This window comes from Phacochoerus africanus, chromosome 2 (assembly GCF_016906955.1).
Source record: "Phacochoerus africanus isolate WHEZ1 chromosome 2, ROS_Pafr_v1, whole genome shotgun sequence".
Lineage (NCBI taxonomy): Eukaryota > Metazoa > Chordata > Mammalia > Artiodactyla > Suidae > Phacochoerus > Phacochoerus africanus.
Genome location: NC_062545.1, coordinates 225,977,147 through 226,003,937, shown reverse-complemented (window position 1 = coordinate 226,003,937; position 26,791 = coordinate 225,977,147). Strand labels below are relative to the sequence as shown.

At 41.5% G+C, this 26,791-nt stretch overlaps 1 protein-coding gene across 2 annotated transcripts in view; it reads left to right on the top strand.

Moving 5' to 3' along the window:
* The window catches only part of TRPM3 (transient receptor potential cation channel subfamily M member 3), a 529,690-nt gene that overhangs the window by 474,614 nt on the left and 28,285 nt on the right, over positions 1-26,791 (top strand). For both annotated transcript variants that reach the window (XM_047767762.1, XM_047767760.1), the window contains one exon: positions 3,489-3,663. In XM_047767762.1, the coding sequence (XP_047623718.1) occupies positions 3,489-3,663 (175 nt within the window). The remainder of the gene's footprint in view (positions 1-3,488; positions 3,664-26,791) is intronic.

The following is a 26,791-nucleotide window of genomic DNA, read 5'->3' as shown; positions in this document are numbered from 1 at the left end:
GCAAGAGAGGTGATTTCCTTTTTTCTATGTTCCACCTATGAATGCCTTCACTAATCAGTCAAGTGTAAGTAGAAAACAAGTATATTTGGGGGCTTTATTCTCTTTCATGGAGCTTTTAAGATAATGTAGTAATTGAGTCACCGATCCAGAAAGTGGGTAAAATATGCCTGTAGAAATTATCAGTGAGCCAGATGAATTGCCAGGCTGGAAGCTTCACAGAATGTGCCCAGATGTGATTATACCAGAAGGCCCTCAATGGTGGCAAACCCCTATTCAGTACTCACTCACTATGCCCTGTGGTCAAGGGATTGAAGGCTGCTAAGATCGCTGGAGTCAATACTGATCAAGTATGATTCCAATTAATCTTCGGGTCCAGGATCACTTAATGGAATTCCAACCCCTTTCCTTCATATTCCACTTCTCAGTGGTTCTCTAAGCCTGGTGCCAAGCTCACTTAATGTAATGTAGACTAAAACCAACAATAATAGCTATTATTTACTATGGGCCAAATACCACTTCAGACGTGTTAGTCGTCATTACAACCATATGAAGTAAGTTTTAGCATCTTCATTTAACAATTGAAGAAACTGAAACTGGGCAAGGAACAAAGGATTCCAATTCCTGTCTTTCTGACTCCACAGCCTGACCTTTCAATTCAAATAATAATAACACATTAACTTCTACTAAAAGCAATCCACATTGTTTCACACATCTCATTTAACCCCTACAAAAATCATATGCATTACTGTTATTATCCCCACTTTACAAGTTAAGGGGGGAGAAAAAAAAAGGCATTGTGCCCCAAATCACCTCGTTGTTTTCACTAGCAGAGCCAAGATGAAAACTCGGGTATTCTTACACTTGAAAACGCATGTTTAACCACTACAGGATCTGCTCTCCTCTAGAGAACACAATCAGAGCATATTTAAAAGTATGATACAGAATCAGCTCTCTTAATATTGAACTAATTAGACAATTTAGCTTTCAAAACAGAGGTAGCCAGACCCAGTTCTCACTAATAATGTCCTGTTTCTGCACTCCAACAGATTTCAGTTTTTGTAAGTTAAGACTTCTGTGAAACATATGAAGTTGAGTGTTTGGGAGCAATGTTTCTTCAATTGTTTTGACATATTAAATAGATCTAACAAACAAGCTGAATGAAAACAGTCCTGGAAATGAGAACAGTTGCTGTATTTACTGGCTGAGTTTTCTTGGGTCAAACTAGTTCCTAAATCTCATGAGTAACACACCTTCCTCTCACCACCCACCTTTTAATCAGTCTAAATAAACACAACATGAAGGATCCATTCATGTTTTTTCTTTAATAGAACTTTTTGTTAAATGATGAATTTTAAAAGATAAGAGAGGATTGGAGTTCTTGTCGTAGCGCAGTGGTTAACGAATCCGACTAGGAACCATGAGGTTGCAGGTTCAATACCTGGCCTTGCTCAGTGGGTTAAGGATCCGGTGTTGCCGTGAGCTGTGGTGTAGGTTGCAGACTCGTCTCAGACCCCATGTTGCTGTGGCTCTGGCATAGGCTGGTGGCTACAGCTACGATTAGACCCCTAGCCTAGGAACCTCCATATGCCGTGGGAGCGGCTCTAGAAACACCAAAGAGCCAACAAAAAAAAAAAAAAGAGAGGATGAGAAAGCCATGTTGCCTATAAAACTGTTTCAGTATAGCTGGCTTGTTCACTTTTAAGAGTTCTGAGGCTGCTAAATTGTGAAAATAATTAGCATGCATTTTTAAGGACAGTGAACAAATATGAAAGATATCAAAGTTTTGAGATTCTTAATTTCAGAGTCAGACATTACTTGAGAGATTTTTAAATTGCCTTGAAAGTTGATTAATTGACCTAAAAATATATTGCGTCCCCAGTGTCCTAAGACATACAGGAAGGCTAAATGTTTCAATTCCAATAACTGACACCATGGAATGTGTATGTGTAAAAAAAAAAAAAAAAAAATTTAAACTAATTTGAAGACTTCATTACCATGGATAAAATTATCATCAGCCTTTCTTTGTGGATGGGATTCCTTTACTTATATAAGGAAAAGGTAGTCTTTTGTATTAGATGGTTTGATGCAAGGGATAGAAACCAATTTCCAACTAGCTTAAGCCCAGGAGTGACATATTGATTTACACCAGGACATGATGAAGCTGTGCTTTAAAAGCTACTGCAGCCAGGCCCTCAACCACAGTTAGGACATGTGCTCTCTTTCTCCCTGGAATATCTGCTTCATTCAGTCTGATCAGTTTCACGAGTGGGAGATTCTGCCTCGGACATTCTAGAATCACATCACAGCAGAGAAGGAAAGGGAATGTCTTTTTCCCAGATTCAGTTGAAAAACATCCAAAGAAAGGATTCTGGTCGGCCAGTCTTTGTCAGATGCCTGCCTCCTATCGCTGTTGACAAAAGGGTAAGATACCATGGTTAACCCAGCCTGGAAAAGACACCTACCCCTGTGGCCAAAATGGATGGGAATTGTTTCTAAAGGAAGGAGGCAGACATGTGTAAATCAACTATACTCCAATTTAAAAAAAAGAATATAAGAACAAACTTAAAAAAAAAAAGGCAGTGGGTTCTGTCCAGGCAAAATGATCATTATTGTATCCTCACCTGTTTTTGGTGATAAAAGGAAAGTAGCTTGACCTATGAGAAACAGATCCCAGAGAACACGTATCATGAAAACAAGCAAAAAAGAAAGGGACAATACTCCATGCATTGTACTTGCATGGAGTCAAGAGAATTTTATAAACATGTCAACGTGAAAATCCAGCGTTTCAACAGCAAGCACAGGAATGGGCCAGTAAGCCACTGGGTTACCTGATTCTAATACCTACAAAACACCCTCCACGACTGATGGACACACTGCAGAAGGAAGCAGAGAAAGAGCGTTTTGCTGTGATACTGGTTTGTGATAGAACACTATGCAATGAGGTAGGGCCAAAAGAATTAAGACAGTGTAAGTCTGATATTTAGTTTGTCCTTTACAAATGATTATTTTCTTGAGCTGCTCAGCTCTCCATTAGCCTGTCACAGAATTCATTGCAATAGTTGTTGAAATAGTTCAACTATCCCAATTCCAATTTTGCTGAGAAGAAAGAGGCCCAAGGAGAGCATTTGCCTTTCCCAGGAACAGAAAAAAAGTTAGTACTGCATTTATATAAAGACTCTAACTTCTATGTTATATGACTCTCATGCCTAGTCTTGACTAGGTCCCACAGAAAACAATGGAAGATGGAAGAGTTCCATTGTACATGAGCTTTTTATTTTTAATGATTTTTGAGTTACCGATAAGATTCTGTGGGCATTGGCTTCAGTAGACCAAGTTTTCTCTTACCTGAACACAGCCCACTGTCTCCATATTCCTTAGCAGTCTCAGAAGTGAACCTCCTTCAACAGTTTCCAACAATGTCAGCACCTCGGAACACTCAGTCATTCTGGTTTTCTTTGCTTTCTCCCTCTGCTTCCCCACCCTTCCAGATGATAGACATGATGTACTTTGTCATCATCATGCTGGTGGTGCTGATGAGTTTTGGGGTCGCCAGGCAAGCCATTCTCTTTCCCAATGAGGAGCCATCGTGGAAATTGGCCAAGAACATCTTCTACATGCCCTATTGGATGATTTATGGGGAAGTGTTTGCGGACCAGATAGACCGTAAGCAAGTTTATGATTCTCATACACCAAAGTCAGGTATTTAACTTCAATTGGGTCATATATTTTCCAAGTTCATTTGTTTGTTCTCAATAAATGGCTCAAGATAGAGGACTGATTCCTAGCTTGCTATCTTGGAGGAAAAAGACAATTACAGAAGATGAATATACAATTTTAGCAAAGTAGTCCTCCGGTGTTTTTTCAGGTATGTCCTTTCTGCCACTTCTGGTGTGCCAAATTTCATCAAGAAATGAACAATTAAAAAGATCTAAATCCTGTGGGGATTCAAAATCCTAGGGCCATGTGTTGACTATTTCAATATTAGGACTATATTACGGCATGACTCCCCAACCCTACCCCAGCCCCCGGCCTTGAAAAAATAAATTCCTTAGGTTTGACTTTAGAACAAATAAACAATTCTCAGTTTCACCATCAGAATTCGAGTGAGGGCAAACATCTGCATGATGTTTTCCTTGCACTGGAAACTATTCTCCAGCTCCTTTTCCCACTGTCTTAAATTATGTGCTGTTGAGACTCAAAAGAAGCTAGTATTCATTGCCTGGAAGTATGGAAAATGCCTCAGGTGATAAACTAAGTTGCTTGCTATAGATGCCAGGAAAAAAAAAATAGTATCTATATCATGAAATGATTCAGTGTGGAGAGCGAGTGCCAGCAGGTCCCTGACGTTTCATGCCCTAATACATGCTGATTCTCTGTAGTAAACATCCCTCTTGTATAGTGTTTGAAGATAGTTATATCCTAGGAGTCTGTTCCAGCATTTTATTTGGACCAAATGTCAGGGCACACCAGACATTGGCAATTATTTGAGAAGAAAGTATTAGGAAAGAAATATCTTTTAGAGCGGAGAAGTTGAATCCTAGGAGCAACCATTTCTTATTTTCCCCAAGGAGTTTAGCTCTAGAAATAACATCCAACGTTGTTGAATTAACATTTTTTTGCTGACAGGCCAGCCATCTGAGCTCTGGACTGTGGACGTGGATTAGGGTTATATAACCAGGTAGTAGAGCCTATTAAGAGCAGAAACAGAGACTAGTCAGCATTCACGCCTCCCACCCTCGCCAGTCCCAGGTAGGACTGAAACCAGGAAAATAAGGACAAAGCACCAAAAAGGGTAAGGCCTCCAGGCCTGTGAAAAGCATGTGTACACTGGCCACAGAACATACCAGTATGTCATTTTCTCTTCCATGATGGGTTTTGAAAAAATACTTTTTCCTTCTCAAAATGAATTATGAGGCAAGAAGATTTTTTGAAACACCTAATTGGAATAGACACTCATTTCATGAGACTTAGACAACTCACTGAGAAAGAATTTTAACTCCATCTCCCAGTTGGAGTATCTTTGGTTGACAATGTGCAGTCTTCACCAAGACAGCTTTTCAGGGACTGGGAAAAACTCCTCTGAATTCCTTCTTTCAAATGGTCCCTAAAGGCCAAATCCACCTGGTAAGCATTCCCCCTCAGAGATTAAATGTTCTATTTTTTCCCCCAAGAAATTGCTTTTCCACTTACATTATTTTACTCTTTCAAGTTTTCCTTTCTTCCCCAAAATGAGATTTAGCCCCCATGGGTGTTGTGACAATACATCATTTGGGGATGGGAAAAGAAGGGAGTTGTGTTAGGTATGTTTTATGAGTGGGATTCTGTCTGTCCCTCTACAAGTGGCCATTTATTGATGTTGTACTATGAACCCAGCCTAGTGCAACAATTACCACCATCTGGCTGAATAAGAGGATCTATTGTTATCTTAAAAGAAGGGCTGATTGTAGTTTAGAACTTGAAAAAACCCTGGAGATGGAAGAGCGGTGTTTCGTGTGAATGAAGTATGAAAATAGATTTCCCACTTTGTTAATTAGAGCTGTACTGTGTGAGTATAAATTTCTCCCCCATATCCCAATATGTAAATCTGTAGCCAACTCAGCCTTGGATGAATGATACCCTTCCCCAACCACTTACCTTCCTTTTCAATGTTCTGAAATTGGCTGCAATGGTAGCCACCGTTCTAAGCTAAATCAGCCAGTTTTCTTGTAGATTGCTAAAGACTATTTGTCCTTTCTCAAATGGGTGTAGAAGATTGCCCCCAAATCTGTCGTTATATTTGGCCAAAGTCTTTGAACATCCCTGTCCTCTAAATGATTTGGTTTTCACATCATGCCACTGGGTGGACCCAAGGGGAATTGGGTGACAACCCCGCCCAGTCATTCAGAACTGCCCAGGAGCCCCAGGTACCAAGCTGTTTGAGAAAGGTACAAATCATTTATGCTGCCCTCTGGTGTATTGCCTCTTTTCTGTGCCATGTCCAGGTTGGTTTGTGAAGCATGTGTTCAGGCTAACCGGATCTCATATCCACCTGGACCCACCCCCCTGCCCAGGGTCTACCATCCCATGGCTGTGCCCTGTGTGGGCCTCTCCAAATGCTGCTCATTCTCGCACACCTTCTCAGAGCGGCTCATTTCTAACATGATGCACGTGCTCCATTATCTAACTTTTTGTTTTCAACTGCAAAATCTGCTGAACCCATTTCACGTTTGCAGAAATAATCTTTCTTAATTGGGATGAACATATGTGGCTATGGGGCTCTCCAGTGCGTTATTAACATCTATCTCACTCCAGAAGGGAGGACAATGTTATGCCCTCACTTCTGGGAGACAGTGTTACCCAACTACAAGTTTTTTCCATACATTCTATTTTCTTTTTCTTGTAGTCTCTCCTAAACCCAGAGACTATCAATAAGGTCAAAAAAGCTAGAATGAGACTTCTATGGTTACTTTCCAAATGTGCTTAAAGACTAAAAGGAAAAAGAAAGGGGAAAAAGAATGGGAAGTCATAAAATGACTTAGGTACTTTTCACCTCTAAGCCAGGTTGGATTAACACAAATGATAGTCCAACCTTAGTCTCAGTTACCTACATGGGCTAAAACATCTGCTTTGGTGCTGGGAGCAGATGTCAGTACAAGATATGTTTGAAAGGAGCTGACAGAAGTAGTAGTGGATACTAGTTGGCTCAGTAGTAACGAACCCAACTAGCATCCACGACACAGGTTCTCGATCCCCGGCCTTCCTCAGTGGGTTGGGGTTCCAGCATTGCTGTGAGTTGTAGTGTAGATCAGAGATATGGCTCCGATCTCTTGTTGTGTGATTGTGGCATACTCTGACGGCTACAGCTCTAATTGGACCCCTAGCCTGGGAACTTCTATATGCTTCATATGCGGCCCTAAAAAGACAAAAAATAAAAAATCGTGTTTGGAAACAACAGATAGTGAGACTCAGAAAGGGACTGTGATGCTCCGCTCTGTCTAGACACTTTGCCTAACACCCTAATTAACCAATGGGATTTGAACTTGCTATCGTTGTCTCATTGGTTGATTTCTGGTTTTTGTCTTTTTCAAATAGCCCACAATCATCTCAGGTGTTATATATACTAGCTCCCTAAGACTGAATCTGTGGGTGACCATGAGGGGATTTGGGCTCTGGGTTGCTAAAAGCACTGCTACCAAATTATGACATCCTTCTGGGCATCTCATTAAAGTGAACCAAGTTGCATGGCTTCTGAGAGTTGGTCAGAATCCCACTGGAGCCTGAGGGGAAAAAATCCACTTGAGAGAAGAGCAGCAGCAGAATAAATTTCCAGCGCATTCATGCCAAAGCCAGGGCAAAGCTAAAATTAGATGGATTCTCGCCAACTAAGAAATCTGGTTCTATGTGTTGGTGTGTGAGGTACTTGAAGTACACCTTTGTTGGCAGAGAAAATGGACTGTCTCTGGCTTCCTCGAGCCTCTGAATGAATGAGACTTCCCTTTATTTACAGGGCATCCTTGTGCTGTCTGTCTTACACACAGATTATCCGGGCTGTACCAGGGCCGGGGGAAAATGAATCATGCTCTCGAATGCATTAAATCAGCATCTAAATTTAGTGCTTCTTTCTGTCTCTCTGGGTATTTTCACAAGTTTGGTTCATAATGTGAAAGCAGAATATCCAAAACTTACTTTCTACCATGACAACTTCTACTCACCCTAAATTAACTCTCCAATCTTAATGCATGGGTCACATTTTTTTTTTCCCTCTCTCTTACTGCCTTGGGCTTTTCCATCTGAAATTAATAGGTTATCTGGAGTAAGGGATTTTTATTGTTAGTTTTGGTTGGTTTTGCCCACTTATTTATTACTAAAGTTTTGCTATTAAAAAAACAGAAGTTCCCATCATGGCTCAGTGGTTAGCGAACCCTCATGGACTAGCATCCATGAGGACTCAGGATTGATACCTGTCCTCTCTCAGTGGGTTAAGGATCTGGCGTTGCTGTGAGCTGTGGTGTAGGTTGCAGATGTGTCTCGAATCCCAAGTTGCTATGGCTGTGGTGTAGGCCGGCGGCTACAGCTCTGATTGGACTCCTAGCCTGGGAACCTACAAATGCCATGGGTGTGGCCCTAAAAAAAGACAAAAAGACCAAACAAAACAAAACAAAACCCGTCTGTACACCTGTCTCTGTGATGTTGACTGGATTTAAAGTGTTGTGGGAAACAAGGAGCATACATGTGCGTGTAAAGCTCAAATGCTCTCCAATATTACTTTCCTGTCTCCAGTTATTCGTGACTCATGTCAAGTGTGGAAATTGGGATAGGTCAAGGCCAGTCTCTAAAGTATGCCTGCTCATGGTGAAGCTTAGAACCACAAGAAGAGAGAAGATGGCTGCTGTTGTGTGCTGCAGCCCTTAGACTGCAGCTCTGGAAACTCAGGGCTCTGCATCTGTTTGGTATTCAGGACTGACCTTCCCTAATGGATTCAGATCACACTAATGCCTAACAGCTATAGCATGGGGAGTCTTGCCTGACCAAAGAAAGCATTTTGGAAAAGAAAAACTTGAGCCAATGCCAACTTCGGGGAAAGGGGGGAATTGTTTTGCTAGGTTTTGTTTTCTCAAACTGCTGAGGAAGCAAGCCAATGTGAGGCACCACCCCATTTTCTGCCCCTGAAAGTCAGCTTACAATCTAGAGAATCCCTACCCGACTTGGTTACTAATGCAGACTGAAGTGTAGCGGGCTTTCAAACAGCAGAGCTATCTGCCTGCAGGCCTTTGTGATGATTCAGTTCACTCTTGTGACTAACGTTTGTTCCATTGTCATACTCATTTTAGCCTTTGCTCACAGGTTGGGCTCCATTTTTAATTGTTCGTTCCTCATTCAGTGGATATTTATTTTGTTCCAACTATGAGCTGAACATCAAGATACAGAAATTCAAACTTGACAGAGACATTGTCTTCAAGGAGGTTATAGTTCAGGAGAGGCAGACTGACATGGACAGTGTATATGTGGAGATGGAGCCCCCCCAAAAGTTGTCAGTTCTTCCTGGGGTGGAAGTAGGGGCACAATAGATGAAGCCTGGCAAAGAGTGGGAAGGTTGAGCTGAGCCCTGAAATATAAGTAGATATTTGTGAGGCAGATGGGAGCAGGGGGGTGTGAAGGAAAAGAATGACATTCCAAACTGAGACTTAGCATGGGAAGTTCCAGGCACAGCAGGTAGTTTAATATGGCTGACTGCGGGATGAGAGGCAGGAGGCAGGAAGCAGCACAGATGGGTCTGAAGAGAGACAGGAGCATAGATCTTAGAGGAGTTATGCTCCATGCCCAGGGTAGTACCATGATCTGATACATGTTTTAGTGGAAGCTATCAAGCAAAATGTAAAGGGTCCATAAAAAGGATGGAGATGGGATGTGAGAAAACATTAGCTAATGCAATTGCAGTTGGGATGGAGAAGATAGGCAGCATGAAACTTCAGGAAGGTAAAGTCGGAAGGACCTGGACAGAAGTCATATGGTACAGAAGGTGGCAGTGCAGGAAATGGGTGAGGATTTAGGATGGAGGGGTTGAAGTTCTCTCTGAGGTTTCTGGTTCAGTCTAACAGTGCTGTTGTTCACTGAGATGGAGGACTTGGGAGAAGGAGCTGGGGGTAGGGGCGGGGATTTGTTCACTTGGGGTTCTATGAAGAAGACTATTTTGTATACAGAGCTCTGGAGCTGAATAGAAAGAGCTGGAAATACAGATGGGGGGGATAAAGAGTATAACCAGCAGTCAAAGCCTTGAAAGTAGGTGAGCTTATGGGGGAGCACAAGTAGACAAGCCAGAGGAGAATACTGAGAATGGAGGACTCAGCAGTATCAGATGCAAGAAAAGAGTCCAATTCAGTGAATGTTTAAAAGAGACTATTTAGTTAGACCTGTAGGATGTCATTGGTGACTTTGGCCAGAGAATTTCCATTTCAGTAGGGACTGCAAAAATCAGCTACAGTGATTTAAGAGCAAATGAGAAACAAGGCAAAGTATTTACTATGGAAAAGGAAGAGAAGTGTATATCATGAAGTTGGGGGTGTCTCTGAGGAGAAAAGTAATGTTTTTGTAATCACCCCTCAGGAAAGTCACTGACTCAGTACATGTCAAAGAAATGCTTAGGGCTACCTCTTTGCATAGTTAGGTTGTCTGATTTCTCAGTCAAGACTGAGGAGCCCAGATCAGGAAAAACAAATAGTTGTGTTAATTTAAGACTGAAGCTTTGCTGTGCCAGGATAGCAGAAAAAAAGAGGGACCAGGGATTTTAAAGAGGCTTTAAGGGGTTCTTAAAATTATTCTTAGAAGGTCTAAGATGGAGAGTGAAAATAAATAAGGTTATAATGTTGGTAAGTACCCAGGAGAACAAAAGAATAATCAAAGGACTGGAATTCCAGCCTGAACTCCAAGTACACTGAAAACTAAGGATCTGGGGAGTAATGATGATAGGATGCTGTGGTCAGACAGAGTGTTACCCTGACATTCAGTGTTAAGATGTGGGAAAATTTAGGATAATAAGGTCTAGGAGTGGCTATAAGAATGGGTTCTAGGATATTCTGAAATTGAGGTCATGCATCATGAAGCTAGGTTCTGTGCTTGTCACTGCAGAGGTTGAAGTGTCCGTATTAATGATAGGAGAGGGATGACAGGAACACTTGGAGCAAAATGACCTGGAACTCAAAGGAGAAAGAAGTTTTTGTACAAAAATGAAAAGCAGTGGTATGGAAGAGGCAAACAGTGTCAAAGAGAATGTGGCCATTGCTTGTGGGAATCCACAATGGTGGATGAGCAGGAAAGTGCAGTTCCCATTTGAGAAGGTTACAGGGAGGTGATGTATTCCTGCAAAATGGATTTTAGCTGAGGCAAGAAAATGGGGTATGGTGCTTCTTGGATAAGAAAGCAGAGGAGTTTGTGTTCACTGGTAACAGTGTTCCAGAAGGCTCTGGGGAAAGGGAGAAATTATGGGAAAATTCAATGGGCGGAAAGCCAACATCATATGAGGACAATAGCAGGAGGCAAAATAGTTAACCAGAGGAATTCGCATTGAAGAAATAGAGGATAATAGATAGGACAACTTTTCTGGAGTTTTGAGACAGCTAGAGCCTGGAGCCCAAGTAATTTAAGAAGCCAGATGAGGCTAATGAGATCTAGGACTCAGACACAGACTGGAGTGGCCATTGCTCCGGTTTCCACGATTATGTTGGGGACAAATTGTTCTGGTGCCTGAGGAGTAGGTATGGCTCCCAGGTCGCAGATGCAGATGCTACCAGAAAATCAACTTTATGTCTTATTATAATTCTACCTATTTCTGTCTTGAATACCCACTCCATTACACTGGGGGGAAATCACGACCTCAGGCTCACCCCTCTTCACCTCCCCTGAGGTGAATTAATGTTGGGGGTGGGGACAAGTTGTAGTTTGGGGAAATCTGTCCACAGTTTGCTGCTAAAAAACATCCATTATCCCCATCAGTGTGACCCTTCAAGTCTACCTGACTTTTGGGGTCTCCGCACAATCCCAAATCCTCGACGCTTTCTCCCTGCTGCCCCAAAGAACTTCCAGGAAAACCACATGGCCTGAGCCCACAAGCACATGCAAGCTGGCATTCATTCTCAAGTACCCTCCTACATATGCACAGACACACAATTCTCCTCTCCCCTCCAATCTTGCTCCTGCCAACATACATACTTTCATCTGTTTCCTAAATTCTCCTTCTTCTTGCCTCTTCTACAGATGCTTGCAGGTCCTGAGAGTTTTACATCCAGAACACAAAAGCAGCCAGAGACTCAAAGGCTGTTTCTGGGTTCCACCTTGAAACCCCTTCTTCCCCAACACAGAACCAATACCTGCTTGAAAGACAGGCAGGAAAAATGAGTGAGCAGTTGAAAATGCTATCCCACCACACTGAATTAACAATCTTGTACATATAACAGGATGTCCCCAATAAAAATAAACATTGGCACCAGGCATGCTAGATGTAATCTCTGCATTTCAAAGGGAGGATGGTATGTGAAGGAATCATGGTCTGATGTCATAGTACATCATCTAACGGCACTGCTACAGGGATTTCTTAAACTCTCAGAATGGTAGTGGGTGTGGCAAGTTTTTCTAGAATAGCCCTGTCCAGTGGAATCTTCTGAGATGATGGAACTGATCTAGACCTGCACTGTCTTAATACGATATCCTCTAGTCACATGGGGCTAGTGAGCCCTTGAAATGTGTGTGGCCAGTGTGAATGAGAAAGAGAATTTTTAATTTTGTTTCATTTTAACTAATTTTTCATTTAAACAGCTGATCATTGCCAATGGCTACCTCGTTGAGCAGCTCCATTCTAGAATATAAGAATCCTTTAGAATACCAACTCTGTGAGAACAGGAAACACATCTTCCTTGTTTCCTGCTGTAGCCTCAGCACTTCAAGTGTGTGTGGCACAAAGTAGGTGCTCAGAAAATATTTGGAGCATGAAAAAAAAAACCTTGAAATAAGGAATAGAGAGTAAAGTTGTTATTTGCTTTTACACAATCTGAAAAAAAGATTTCGATGATACATATAAAGGAATTTGAAATTTTTCAATAGAAAAGACGAAAAGGAATTAGGTTTATTATAAAGGAATTTAAAATTTGGATTAAATGTAATGATCATAGATTCATGCCCCCCCACACACACACAAGGAAAAATGAACTCAGATGGGATCCTAGAATCGATAACTTCCTGCAATTTAGCTGAATTTGTATTCGAGAAGAGAATTACAGCCTGATTCAAGAAGTATTTATTGAGCAACTTATTCTAGACTATGCGCAGAGATTGATGGTTGGACAGCTATAAGGAAGATCAGAAGGAAGAGAGGGAGAGACGAGTCAGGAAGGAGGAGGGAAACCAGGGAGGGAAGGCAGGCCCTTGGTTGTGGAGGGCAGCTGAGGAAGGAAGAGAGAGCTATTGGAGCCCCGCAGTGGGCCCGGATGAAACCCATGCAGAGAGCCCTGCCAGCTCCGCATTGCTGGAAGTGGTTGCCATGCATCCCGTAACCAGGGGCCTTTGCACAGGCACAGTGTTCTACGGAATGCAGTGAGGCAGATGGCTGATTTCCACTCAGCAGAGCAGAGTACATCCCTTCTGATAACACGGCAAGATTTTAACTGATCTATGTTAACAACAACAAAAATAGACTGATCCACCACCCAGGTTAAATATTAGCAGACAATCCCAGCAAGACTCACATGTTAATTGTTTTTCTCAAATGTGACAGAGTCCACATAAGCCTGCAGCCTCAGTAAGGAGGGGGAAGGAAGATGCTCAAGATCTTCTCAAGATACTGTCCAGTGGAGCGAATAGTTTCCTGCCACTAGATTTCAGATGATGTCTGGCAAGGGATGTTTGGAATTACCTGGCATTCAGCCAAGTATTTGGTATCTATAATATCAGGCCAGAGGTTCAAGATGAGGACATGCTTGGCAGAAGACCCCAATAATTTCAGGTCAGATACAGAATTTGGTGTCTTTGCCATAGTGACACACTCAGTTCAAGTAAACAACATCCTCTGATGCATTCAAACTAGAGGGGGCTATTTCTTGACCTGGGTTGTCCTTACATGGGTTTTCATTTTATTCTGGATATATATATTTCATGGGCTCCAATCTGTATATGATCTATCTCACAAAGTAATATAAAAAGGGATAAAACAGACATCCTGCCATCACATTTTCCACATTCTAGTTTGAGTGGGTTCATTCATTCAGTGACATTCACTGAGCACTGTGTGTGCTAGACTCTGTGCTAGGTGCTAAAGACTTAAGAGACATGCATTATTGCCTTGGCTTTAACAAAAGTTTAATGGGGATGATTGACAAGTAAACAAGTCATTGCGAGTCAGTAGGATATATATTTCCATAAGGCGCTGTATAAGAACTTAGCTCAAAGGAAAGAACACACTTTTATTTGAGGATGGGTTGGGTGGGAGGGGGACATGGTAAAGCAGAGAAAAACAAGAGGGCAAAGTACAGTCAGAGAAATTAAGCTGGTTCATAAAGGCTATTAAGAGTTTCCTAGATAGATCATGAAAGGGCTTTCTAGACAGACACCATCATGTACAAAGCTAGACAGCATGACAAGGTGTGCCAGGTATAGGCATATGGAGACAGCAGATAAGTGAGACTCCTTCCCTGGACCAGTCAGTTAGGGGTTTGTCCCCCGCCCTGCAAGATACTCCCAAGCCTCCTTTACCTGCCTTGGGTTTACACATGGCACAATATTCTTTTTGTCTGGTTTCTTATATGTATCCCCTGCTGGACTTGTCCATGTTTTCCACCATATTTGAGTGAATGAATGGAGGGGGGGTTTAAAAGATGGATTATAAAAACTTTGTATGCCAGGCTAGGGAATTTGGATCTTTTCTCATGGGAAATGCACAGTCTTGACCTTGTGAGGCTCTCCTTTCCAAGCTGAGGCTCTGGTTTATAGAATTCACAGGTTGTGCGTGCCAAGTAGGGATATTGTGCCTGGAAAATACGTTCATTTCAGGGAAACTAGATGAGCCATAGAAAAGTCCTTTGTTCTGCAGTGTCTTCTAGAAGAGGAGTAGCAAGCTTCAAAGACTCACAACATCCCCTGGAATAGGTTAAACCTACTGACTCTTCTCCCCCTAGTGTAAAGTATTTGAACCTTTAATGTTAACCCTCAAAATAGCCTAAATCAGCCTTCAGGGAAGGAAAGTTAAGATGGGGGCAGGAAAGCAGATGGCTCTGGAGGGTGAGGCAGACTTTGAGCAGCCAGAGGGAAACATGAGGCGACTGTGTACCTGGAGGGCAGGGAAAGTGAGACGGGGTGTGGGAAAAGTTCAGAAAGAGAGGTGGTGGCAAAAACAGCTATGCCTACATTGCAGTTTTGCCAAGGGCCTTGGCAGATGCCCGGCTTGCTTCCAAAAACCGTCTTCTATGCTGTCTGCAATAAATCGCTGATGCCTGAATTTAAATATCAGGATTACTTGAAGTTCCAAAAGCCTCAAGCTCCCCCAGTTCAGTCTGTAGGTGCTGGAGTTCCCAACTCCAGCTTCTCCAGTTCATCCAGGTTTCTCCTCATCTACACCATGCCTCTCCCTGCTCAGAGGCTCACAGGTACAGAGGAGAGGAGTCACAGCATTCAGGTACCACCTTCTCTCACCTCTTGCTCTAGTTCACCCTTTGTTATCTTCAGGTCCATTGAAAATCTATTTCCCGGGAAGCTCAAAGATTTAAAAAGCCCGAGAACAGCCAACAGAAGCTGGAATACCCTCAAAGAAGTTTTCTTGTGACCACGGGATCTCCCACAGTTAGATCTACCCCACTGGTTCTCAACCAGGGGCAATTAAGCCCCACCCTTCACCCCTGGGGGACACTGAGCACTGCTTAGAAGTGTTTTTGTTTGTCACAACTTGAAAGATGCTACTGGCATCTAGTGGTAGAGGCCAGGGATGCTATGGCACATCCTCTGATGCCCAGGACAGCCTCCCAAGCCAAAAAAATCACCCAACCCAAAATGTCGGTAGTGCAGAGATCAGGAAAACCTGGTCTGTTGGAATCCAAAATTCACCTTCTTACCGTTGCTTCTCAAAGCAAAACTGTACAAGATGGTTGCCGTCAACATCTGTAAAGCCCTGAAGGACAGATCTGGAAAGATCCCAAGTCCTCACAAACTGATGCCAGGAACAAAGCGTTCCAGGCCCCCTTCTGCCATCCCCCATGGAGTTTCACAACATCTCTCTCCACTCTGCTCACTCATATGATCTTCAGACCAAAGACCAAGTTAGGACATCATGCAATGATAGTGTCAGCATGGTTAAATGACAAGCCACTTTTAGCAAACAACTCTCAGGCTGTTTGGGATGGAATAAACCTAGCTTCCATTGCAATGAAGAATGAGGAGCACTCAGAGGCCTAACTTACTCAGAATTCACCAGATATTCTGCAGATCCAGGTAGGGTCTAACAAACTTCAACACTTCCCTTCCCAATTTTGTATCTGAGAGGTGCCTGTGATTTTTTTTTTTTTTTGATGAAAAAAGCATCACCTGGCATGATCAGAGGAAGTGGCTAGAGTGATCTCAGAAGTCCTGTGAAATTGTCCGGTTCAGCCAGTTCAGCTCATCATCTGGGATGAAGCAGGAAGAACTACCCTCACTATTGATCAGACTCAATAGTTGCAGTTACTGACCAACTTAACACTATGGACTGAAGTCAAAACCATTTTTAAGCATTTGCTGGAGCCAGTGACTCTCCTGAGTAGATCATGGGATCCAGCTTTACAAAATCATAGTCCTTAAAGCAATGGAGTCCGTGGCCTTCCCTTTTTAATATTCTGAATAAGGACTTTAGAAGTAAAATGCCACTGTGAACTGAGTGGTTACAGTACTGTTCCAGGAAATCCAGTTGCTGACAAGTACTTCAAAGTCACCGATGCCACCTGAGGAACATAACGTTCAACGACCAGAGGAGCTGTACACGGCGCATGCGGTTCTATTATACAACAAGTCATTGAATATACAGGGCAGGTGACACTTCTATCAAACAGGTCATGCACTAAAAGGCTAGATCTTTTCAGGGATTTAAGATTATGCACCCTAGCAGGAGTCTACATAAGATAACCAAGTGTCGAAAATGTCACTGCTTTTTGAAAAATGTACGGCAATTGAACTTAAGCAGATTGTACTAAATATAAGGATGCCTGAGTTCGTTATTAGCTGTCAAGTGTGTTACAGAGGCCGTGTCATGAGTTTCATGGATTTCTTCTGGCATTTCTAGGAGAAGGGAAGAAAATTAACATTTGCTGAGATCCTATTGCAGTGGCTGGCACGGGTCCAAGCACAGGATATACTGCAACTGGCTTAATCCTGATTTACTGTTGATGTGGAAAAAGAGCAGAAATTAAATATCTTCCTTGCAGCACACAGCCAGGGCAGCAGAGGCGGAGTTGGAACTCAGACCTAATTCCTAAACCAGTGCTCTTATCTCTATATCATAACAGACGACTGCTTCCATCTGGTTCCACAGCCCTCCTTTCTCCCCTGCACCTTGCTGTAGTGACTGAACCACAGTCTCATGCACTTATTGACTTAGCAATGACTTATCAAGTGCCTTTTTTGGCTCTAGAGAGAAAGTGGTACAGGAGAGAGGCCTCATCTTTCCTTTAATGGGAGTTACATTCTACTGGGGGCAGGGGGGAGGTAGACAGTTTGTAAACAAATAAGGTACTTTTCAGTAGTAATAGGTTCCATAAAGAGAATAAATCCAGGGCGTAGGCTGGGGAATCATTGGGATGAGGAGTTGAAGTGCAATTTGCATAGAATGGTCAAGGAAAGACCTTGAAGTGATAAAGTTGTATTGGGATATGAATGATGAAAACAGGCATGGAAAGAACATTCCAGACCAAGGGAACAATAAGGACAAAAGCCAGGTAGTAGAAGTAATCCTAGATGTCTTTAACCAAGATCAGAAGGAATGCCAGTAAGACTGGGATTTTATATCTAAAGGAGCTCAAGTCGGTATGACATGTCATGGTGGAATTCCTGGGTTCAAATGTGTGAATTCTAAGTTAGGGACTGGAATTAAAAACAGATCAGCAACTCTTCAGTCATTCAGGAAACAGCTCACCACCATATGCTGATAGTCAGGTGGGTGGGGAATCTTTCAGAAGCAAGTGGCTTCCAGAATCAGGATGGGAGCTGACTCCTCTGTTGGAGCCATCCTGTGCCTCATGAAGGGTTCCTCCAGCCCTGGGACAGTGATTCTTTGAATGCTCCCAGAAGCACTCATCATGGATGAATTAGACCCCACATGAAAACACACCACACCCCCAGAGGAGATTTACCTCCATGAATATGTCAAGATAACATCCATCATCAAAATTGTAACAATCCTAGTAGTGTGAACAAAAACTCAGCATTTGTCACGAGACATGTTCACAGATGGGTCCAAAAATCACAAATTGGGAAGAGGCATCTAAAAAAATATTAGCTCAGGAGTTCCCTCTGTGGCACAGTGGGTTAGGAATCTGAATGCAGGAGCTAGGGTCACTGTGGAGGTGCAGGTTCAATCCCAGGCCTGGCGCAGTGGGTTAAAGGATCCAGTGTTGCCATGGTTGCTGCTCAGATTCATTCCCTGGCCCAGAAACTTCCATATGCCACAGGTGCAGAAAAATGTCAGCCCAGAAATACCAGCAACCAACATGCACTGCATATAACATAAACAGGGAAACAAAACTTTATAGAAGAGTTTATTTGGAATAGTGATCCTTAGACCCAGAGTCGTTCACATTTACAGAGGGCCTGGTGTGCCTATAGAGCTCAGTTAAGAATGGTTTGAGCTAGTGTGGCAGGGACAGCCCAGGAGAGCACCAGGAGGCAGACACTCTGAATCCCAGTTCTCTCACCTCTGATGACTCTCTGACCTTGAGCAAGTTAGTGAACCTCTCTGTGCTTCAATATTCTTAACAAATTAAAGACAGTGAGGTCTGCCTTGGTGTGCATCCCCCATAGGAATACTCTTAAGAGCAGGCTTCCCCAAATGAATATAATAAGCCCAAGAAATACAGGAGTTCATGCATATTAGTGTTTATGATGAAGCTAAAATCAACATCAGTGTCAGGGTGTGCTGTGTTCAAAGAAAAACATTAATGAATAATAGCCCTGGTGATGTGCAGATGTGCCAAATTAATGAAAGTGATACCCAAAGGACTGGAAGTTTGGGAAAGGATGAAACACAATTTGCTCTTTAAAAGGCTCAATACCAAGTACTACTCAGAAATAGGTATTATTGGTAGTAAATAGGGGAAGGATGAAGTGGGGATGCTTGTAGGGTTGAGTCTTATAAAATGCTGAAGTTTACAAAGCTGCCAGTTGAGCCTCCAACACCTTCCAGGAGGGAAGCCAGCTCTTGAGTCATAGAGAAGACAACAAGGTGCCTTCAAGCCTCCTCTGTTCCACCGTGTTCTTCTCAAACCAAATCCATTGGAACATGTGTGCCAAAACAAGAGGTCTCAAATAGCATGCCTCTCTCTCTCTTGCAGCAAAGTAGAACCAAGGTTCTATTGCTACTGATCATCATGAAAAACTACTATCTTACTTACTCTATTGGGTCTGCCTTCTAGCCAACCTGAAAGTCATTCTGGTCAGCTAACACAATTTCTCCTCCATTCATGAATTCAGCAAATATTTAGAACCTACTCTGTTCCAGGCACTATGGTGGGTGGGGGAGCATGGTATTTGAGTAAAACCTGTGAAGCTCCTGCCTCCTGAGAATTAACAGCCTAGTGGGGATGTAAAATATCAAACACAGAATCACACAAATACTTAATCATAAGCTCTGATAAATTGTGCTCAAAAATAGAGGTGCTAGGAGAACATTGAAAAGGAGACTCAGAAAACGGCTTTCTGACAAAGTGACTTGAGTTCAGCTATGCAGAATAAGTAGGAGTTTTCCAGGCAATCAGAAGAAGAACCCAGAGACACGGAATAGTCTGTGCCAAGGCCCTGAGGCAGGAAAGAGGTCACTCTTGTCGGTAACTAAGAGAGGACCAGCATGGTAGAAGCATAACATGCAAAGAAAAATATAGTTTGAAAAAAGCTGAAGGGCAAATGAGGGTTCAATTTCCAGGGCCTTTGACACCAGTGTAAGGACATGGATTTTCTGCTATACTTAATGGAAATTCTTTGAAGGGTTTGGTGTAAGAATATAGTTATAGTGATGAGGGTGGTGGTTGTGGTGGGGGATGTGAATTGCATGATTTTTGATCCATCAGCATCAATTCAGTGGTTACCATGGGTACTGTTGAGGGTTCAGCAAACACCAGTTCGTGCAGATTAGGAGCTGGCAAACTTGAATTCTAGGCTAAGTTTTGCCCTTTTCCAGCCATATGGACCTGAACCCAAGCTCCTAGCTGTGAACTGAGGTGATTGGACTTAAACTATCAGAGATGGTCTTGACTGGGCAGCACGGTCTCCATATTTTGGAAATTTTACCTTGAAATTTGAGGAGGTTTTTTGCATGCGCTCAATGAGGGGAACCACTGGAATTTAGGAAGTGGGGTCCAGGGAAGGTCCCTGTCCTGCAATGCACAGGGACACTCCCACAATCAAGTATTGTTCTCTGTTTCACACAGCTTTCCAGTGTTTCAGCAGGCATTCGTGTAGGTGAAAAACCTAGTTATGACTATCTGAGCCTCTCTCCATTTTACATTTAAAAGACAATATTTTTGCATGTTTTTAATAAGCAAATTTTTCTAGGAATGAAAACACCATGAAAATTGATGGTAGTGGTATTTTGTTTACTTTGGAGCTTTCCCAAGGGTTGTTCATCCTTTTAGAAAATCAGCTCACCAGTGGCAATACTGCCCATTGTACTTGAGTCATCTATCAGTCTACATTTGTGTCTGTCTCGTTCATGGAGAGTCCTCATATAAGTGTAAGCATCTGACCGCTTCATGTGGCCTGTGGAACAGTCAGACCCAAGCATTTGTATATCAACATACTTATTATTTTATTTTAAATCACTTCTTTATTTCCCCTTTATTAAAATAAGGACATTATATTGATTTTTCTGTTATGATTCATAGTAATGGTGAATTATTACCATCGATAAATTTTATTTCAGAACAGTAAAAGAGGCAGTAGGAAATATTTATTAAAAAAGAGGTTTGGGATCTGATAAGACTGAGAACAACTGAACACACCTGTTTGGTGCTTCAAAATGCTGTGATTTTTAAGAATCTACCTACTTTGCTATCTAAGTCTCTTGGTAACTTGAACATGTAGCGAATTTTATGTAAAAATTTCACTTGGTCACACCAAAGAGGTGTCAAGGTTTTTGCCACCAGTGAGAAGTCATGTGGGTGACGTTTTCCCTCAATATGAGCTGACAAGACGGGCATTTGATGTTTGTGGTATTCTTCCCCAAATTCCATAACCCCAGTCTAATCATGAGGGGGAAAAAAAGACAAACTCAAATGGAATAATATTCTATAAAGTGCCTGGCCAGTACTCTTCAAAACTGTCAGGGTAATGAATAATAGGGGAGCCTGAGAAACTGTCACAATCCAGAGGAGACTAAGGAGGCATGCTGGGCAGATGCAGTGTAGCATGCTGGAGGGATCTGGGAAGAGAAAGAACATGAATGGAAAACTGATGAAATATTGATTTTGGTTAATAGCAATGGACCAATGTTAGTTTCTTCATTTCAGCAAATGTGCTGTAATTGTGTCTGACTTTAACTTCAGTGGAGACTGGATAAAGGATGCATAGGAATTCTCTGTACTGTCTTTGCAACTTTTCTATAAATCTAAAAGTATTCAAGTTTTCTTTTAAGTCTCTTTTTTAAAAAACATAGGAAGACATTAGGGGCTCCCCATTTAAATATAACTTAATTTTTCTTAAGATATAAAGTAACCATCACATGAAAAGACACACTTAAAACAGGAAAAAAATGGCATATTCGCCCTGGACTATCTCACTCCAGGGTCAGTATATGAAGAAGATGAAGATGACAGGGGACCCATGGTCAGCTAGTATAAAACATCTTGTCCTTAGTGAATAAACAAATGTCAAGAGACATGGTAGAAGTGGAGGGAATGGAGTGGGGATGGGGGTCAGTCGGATGCATTGAGACTACACTTTCAAGGAGGATCAGGCATTGCAGGCAAGACAGAAAGGCTGACAGAAGCAGGCTAATGAGATGTGGGGGTAATAAAATAATAACAGTAAATACTTAAATAGCACTCTTTATAATCAGACATTGTCCCACATATCTTATGAATGCTTACTCATATGTTCCCCATAACAATCCTATGAAGTAGGAGATTAGTACCTCTATTTTTAATGAATAAGGAAACCAAGGCTCAGAGAATATTATGTACACATTAGTTTGAACCCTATGAAGTCGGCATTTTTGTAAGTCAAAAATGATCTACTCTGAGAAAGTTCATATGGTTTGACCTAATAAGTAACTTGCCTAAGGTACATGGCTATTTTGAGAGGCAGAGCTGGACTTTGAACACTGACAGCTGGCTCAGGAGTCTGGACTGGGAGCCTCCAAGCTAGAGGGCCTATTACAGACATAGCCCGAGTTTATTGAATGTACAGTGCATACCTCGCACTGTCTAGAGCTTTATGTATAACAACTCATTTATCTTTGCAAAAACAATTGTGAGATAGGTGTGATAATCACTCAATTTACAGTTGAGGCAACAGAGACTCGGAGAGGTTAAGTTTCCTACCAAAGGTTATACTGCTAATAAATGGCAGTGTTGGGGATTTGAACCCAAATTGGCTGGCTCAGGAGCCTAGATCCAGGGCTCTCCACCACTCATGTATTTGTAGGTGTGGCAGAATCTTGATTGAGACAGACTTTCACTGCAGTTTGATAATCTGGGGAGAAGAGGCTTTTCCTATAGAACCTCAGTACAGATGCTGAGTGCTTTGCATTTGGAAGGACGCACAAGAAGAGGACATGATAGTTTCTCTAGCCAGCTCAAAAGGAATGACACTGTTCTGATGGAATAGAAAATTGACCTCATGATCTCTTCAAAAATAAGTAAGGAAATAAAAGAGAGTGAAAGACAATGGAGGAAATGGAGAGAAAAAGAATGTGGAAGGTAGACTGTAGAAAATATTTCACCTGTCCTTGTGTTGGAGACATTTGAAATCAAGTATTTTATCTGCAATTGGCTAGCTTCTCCCTACTCTTAAATGATTAGCTGACCATTCAGTGGACATTTGGTGCTTGGATCTACTCAAACAGTTAGTGACCATGTCATAATGGCCCACTATTCAATCTACTTAATTTACACCAGGATTCCCTAGGCAGAGAAGAAAAAACTATCCAAATATTGCTCTCCAGCAAATTAATAATATGACCTAAATCCCTACGAATTTTACTACCAAATGAATCCAAATTAGCAAAAACAAAAAGCGAAAAAACCCACTGAATTACAGAATATTTTTAAATGCAATTTTATTATTTTTACATGTACAATATCTTGTAGGTCAGCTATGGATTGCCTGACAAGAAGATTCTATACAAAGAGACTAAGAATCTAAAGTAATTTCAGTCTTGACCATTAAATAATTCAGATCACCAAATCTACAAAAAGATGGAAACATCCTTAACTTTATCTCTTTAAATCTCACAATAGAGGAAATCAAGTCCCATGACCATCGTTTGTAGGTCAATATTCTGAATCAGTTCTATGGAAATATAACTTAGGCCTTTTTAGGCCTGGATATAGTCTAAAAAATTAATTCATACAAAAATTTAATAATTAAATGAAAAGAGAATGCAGTGAACCCCTTGGCCCTGTATATCTGCCATAGCAATCCTCTTGCGTTTTGAAGAACATAAACATAACTCTGAACATTTCTACTGGTCTGAGATGCTGACACACAGACTTCCAACAGTTAGTAAAGCCAAATCCCCTTGTTTGATATTCCTCCATTTGACATCACTAGTGCCTATTGTCATGTGGGACCAGCTGGAGCCGTGCATATCCATGGCACCCACAAGTATAACTAGTTCTTTCACTCACCTAGTAACGTGAAATAATAGGCTATTCTTTATAACACATAACAAAACAAGATTTGGTTTTTTTTTTTTTCGTTGTACCTAATTTGGGTTGGTCCTCAGCTTCAACAGAGATCCTACTGCAAACCCAACACTACTATGTTTAATGAAGCTATCAGTCATGGTGGCTGCAAAGAGCTGTGCCAAACTGCTTGTTTTGGGGCCCACCTACATGCTCAAGTGAAATGGAAAGATTTCTATTTCTGTGGGTTAAAAACAGACTTTTGAACTGAGATAAGTGAGACCAAACAGGAGCTTAAATTGAGTCTTCAAGCTTGTGGGATGAAACACTTTGCCCAATACCCTATAAACAATGAATTACTCATGCCCCTTTCAAAGAATATCAATTAATTCATTTTCAAAGGCATCCTTGGACAATAAATAAAATTAAAACTGGGATTTTAAATTTCTTTTATTGTATTTGTGGTGATGAATATACATTTTCTATTTACATTGAATGTATTATCCACATAGATGTCGTTCTAAAGTAAGCATGTTGGTCAAAAATCATTTATGGTCAAATTTACTCTCACAAGTCTCTATAACATGGAAAGAGTATTATTTATGGACATCACCATTTGAGAGCCACTGACCCAGACAAAAGAATGAAACATGAGGATTCTCTAAATATAGATGTCTGGGCAATCAAACCATCATGACTTTAACATAACTCTCAACTCCCAAACATGAGAAATAGCAAAATATGTTAGTTAGATGATGGAATCTTAGTTTTGAGTCTAAGCCCTGAGGTCTCTTACTAGCTGTGTGCCACTGGGCAAGTTACTCGCCAGTGTGTGCCTCAGTTTACTCACGTGTAAAACAGAAAAGTACCTACCTGTTATGGACTAAATTGTATCTCCCCCAAATTCATATATGTTCAGTCCCTAACCCCCAAAGTGACTGTGATGGGGTCTTTAGAAGGTAATTAAATTTCGTTGAGTTCATGAGGGTGGGACACTTATGATGGGCTTGGTGCCCTTATAAAGAAGAGACAGCAGAGAACTTGCTTCCTTTCTCTCTGCCTTATGAAGACACAGAAGGTAGCCATCTGCAGACCAGGCTGAGGGCTCTTAGAGGGTACTAAATCAACTGGCTGTTTGATCTTGGACCTCTTAGCCTCCAGAGTTTTGAGAAATAAATGTTATTTAAACTACCCAATTCATGGTATATGGCAGTTTGAGCTAAGATACTACCTTATATGTCTTCTCTCATGTTTTTTATGAACTAAAATTTATAAAGTATGCAAAATAATGCATGGAACATAGCAAGTGGTTTAATAATTGTCAAATGAAAATTTTTAAAATGAATGAATGGGTGGGACATTCTGAAGTGATTATTATAGGATTTCTTCCATTTTGTCTTAATGATCAGCCTCCATAATCTTAACCTTTAAAAAACAGGTTGTTATGACAAATGAGCTAATTTATATTAGCATCTGGCATAGAATCTGACACACCCATCTCTAGAGTGTCTGTAACCACAGTAATTTGCTATAAAATTATAAAAAATGTTTGTTGTATTTGAGTTTGAAACTTGTTTCATCAGACCATATCAACCCTGTTCTTTGGAAAGTTGTAGTGAAAAACTTGGCCATCTGCCGCATCTATCAATGTGGATATATCCTATTGTGGCTCCAAGGAACAGTGATCACATTCAATCCACTGGACATTGGTTTTATGTCGTCTTAAGTAGAATTGCATCTTACACTGGGATTTGATTGTAGCCAGGTCATACAATAAATGCAGATAGGGGACTATTCCTCTATATTTCATTAGCTAATTTAACAATTAAGCTGGACTTGACCCTGCAGCTTTCTTTTAGCTCTCTTGCATCCTCTCTCTCTCTCTCCTGGTTGGGATGTGTGTGCATGCGCCATGTATGTTTGTTATCATTGAGCAGGAAGCTCAATATCAACCATCTTCTTTTTACTAAATAGTTGTATACAATATGGAGAAAGGCAGAGAGAATATTTGGTTACAAACTCCCCCAGTTTGCAACCCACCAGAGTCCAGAGAACAGCCTTTGTTTCACAATTAGGCAAGGGATATGGTGGAAAAAGCCCAACTTTTTTCCTTTCTGTGTAGGGCCCAGAAACTAGCCAGTTTTATACTGCTTTGTGATTTAGTTTTCAGATCTTCCCACAGGGCTATTCAGACCAACTTGGCCAAAGGAAATACCATCATACAGCGTTGTTTAGAGTGGAGTTGTGTTAAGCATAAGCTTATTAAAATCAGGAAAGCCATATTTTTAAAAACAAATATAGGTCAGATTTCACATGTCACTACTGTGTACTTTGTGCAGTGACAAAATGAAACCATCCAGTATTCAATTACTTTAATCAATATGGTCAACTCAGTTCCTTATTTGTGGAAAAAAGTAGTATTTTTGGTGTGTGTGTGGTGGGAGGGGGCATTGTCTAGGTCAGGAGAAAACACAGGTTTTATAGAAACCTTCTATTTCACTGTTTTATTTTTTTTAAGGGCTGTACCCATGGCATATGGAAGTTCCCAGGCTAGGGGTCAAATCAGAGGTACAGCTGCTGGCCCATACCACAGCCACAGTGACACAGGATCCAAGCCGCATCTGCGACCTGCGATACAGCTCACAGCAATGCCTGATCTTTAACCCACTGAGCAGGGCCAAGGATTGAATCTGCACCCTCATGGATACTAGTCAGATTTATTTCCAGTGAGCTACAATGGGAACTCCTATTTCACTTTTTAAAAAAGACAAAAACCTTCCTATCTTCACAAAGAAAAGAAATAAGAATTTAAATGCAGCCTGTCTCTGCATGTACTCTGTGGTAGATAGGCACACTGTTGAATAAAACTGTCTAAAAATTTTTCAGACTAACTGCCTGGTCACAGCTTTTGGTGGGGTTTCCTGCCTCGGGAAAGGTTAAGAAGATGCTTAAAGAACCAGAGGGGCTTTGCCCATCCCTAAACTCATTGTTCTTTGACACAGCAGGTACAGCAAGCAGTTTGCACTCAGCAGCAACCGCTGAGGAGTTAGCAGCAATGAGAAAAGCTGGAGGGTGCTCTGAAGTCATTAATAAGAACCTTGTTTCCTCTCCCAAGCCTCGGACTATGAAAACTTCTATCTAGAAAAGTTGATTTTGCTCAAATCAGATTAGAAACCAGCTTTACCTCAGCAGGTTGCTTGTTTGTCCAGTAAAGGCAGGGTAGCTCTTTACGTGGGTAGGATTGAGTGAAAGCC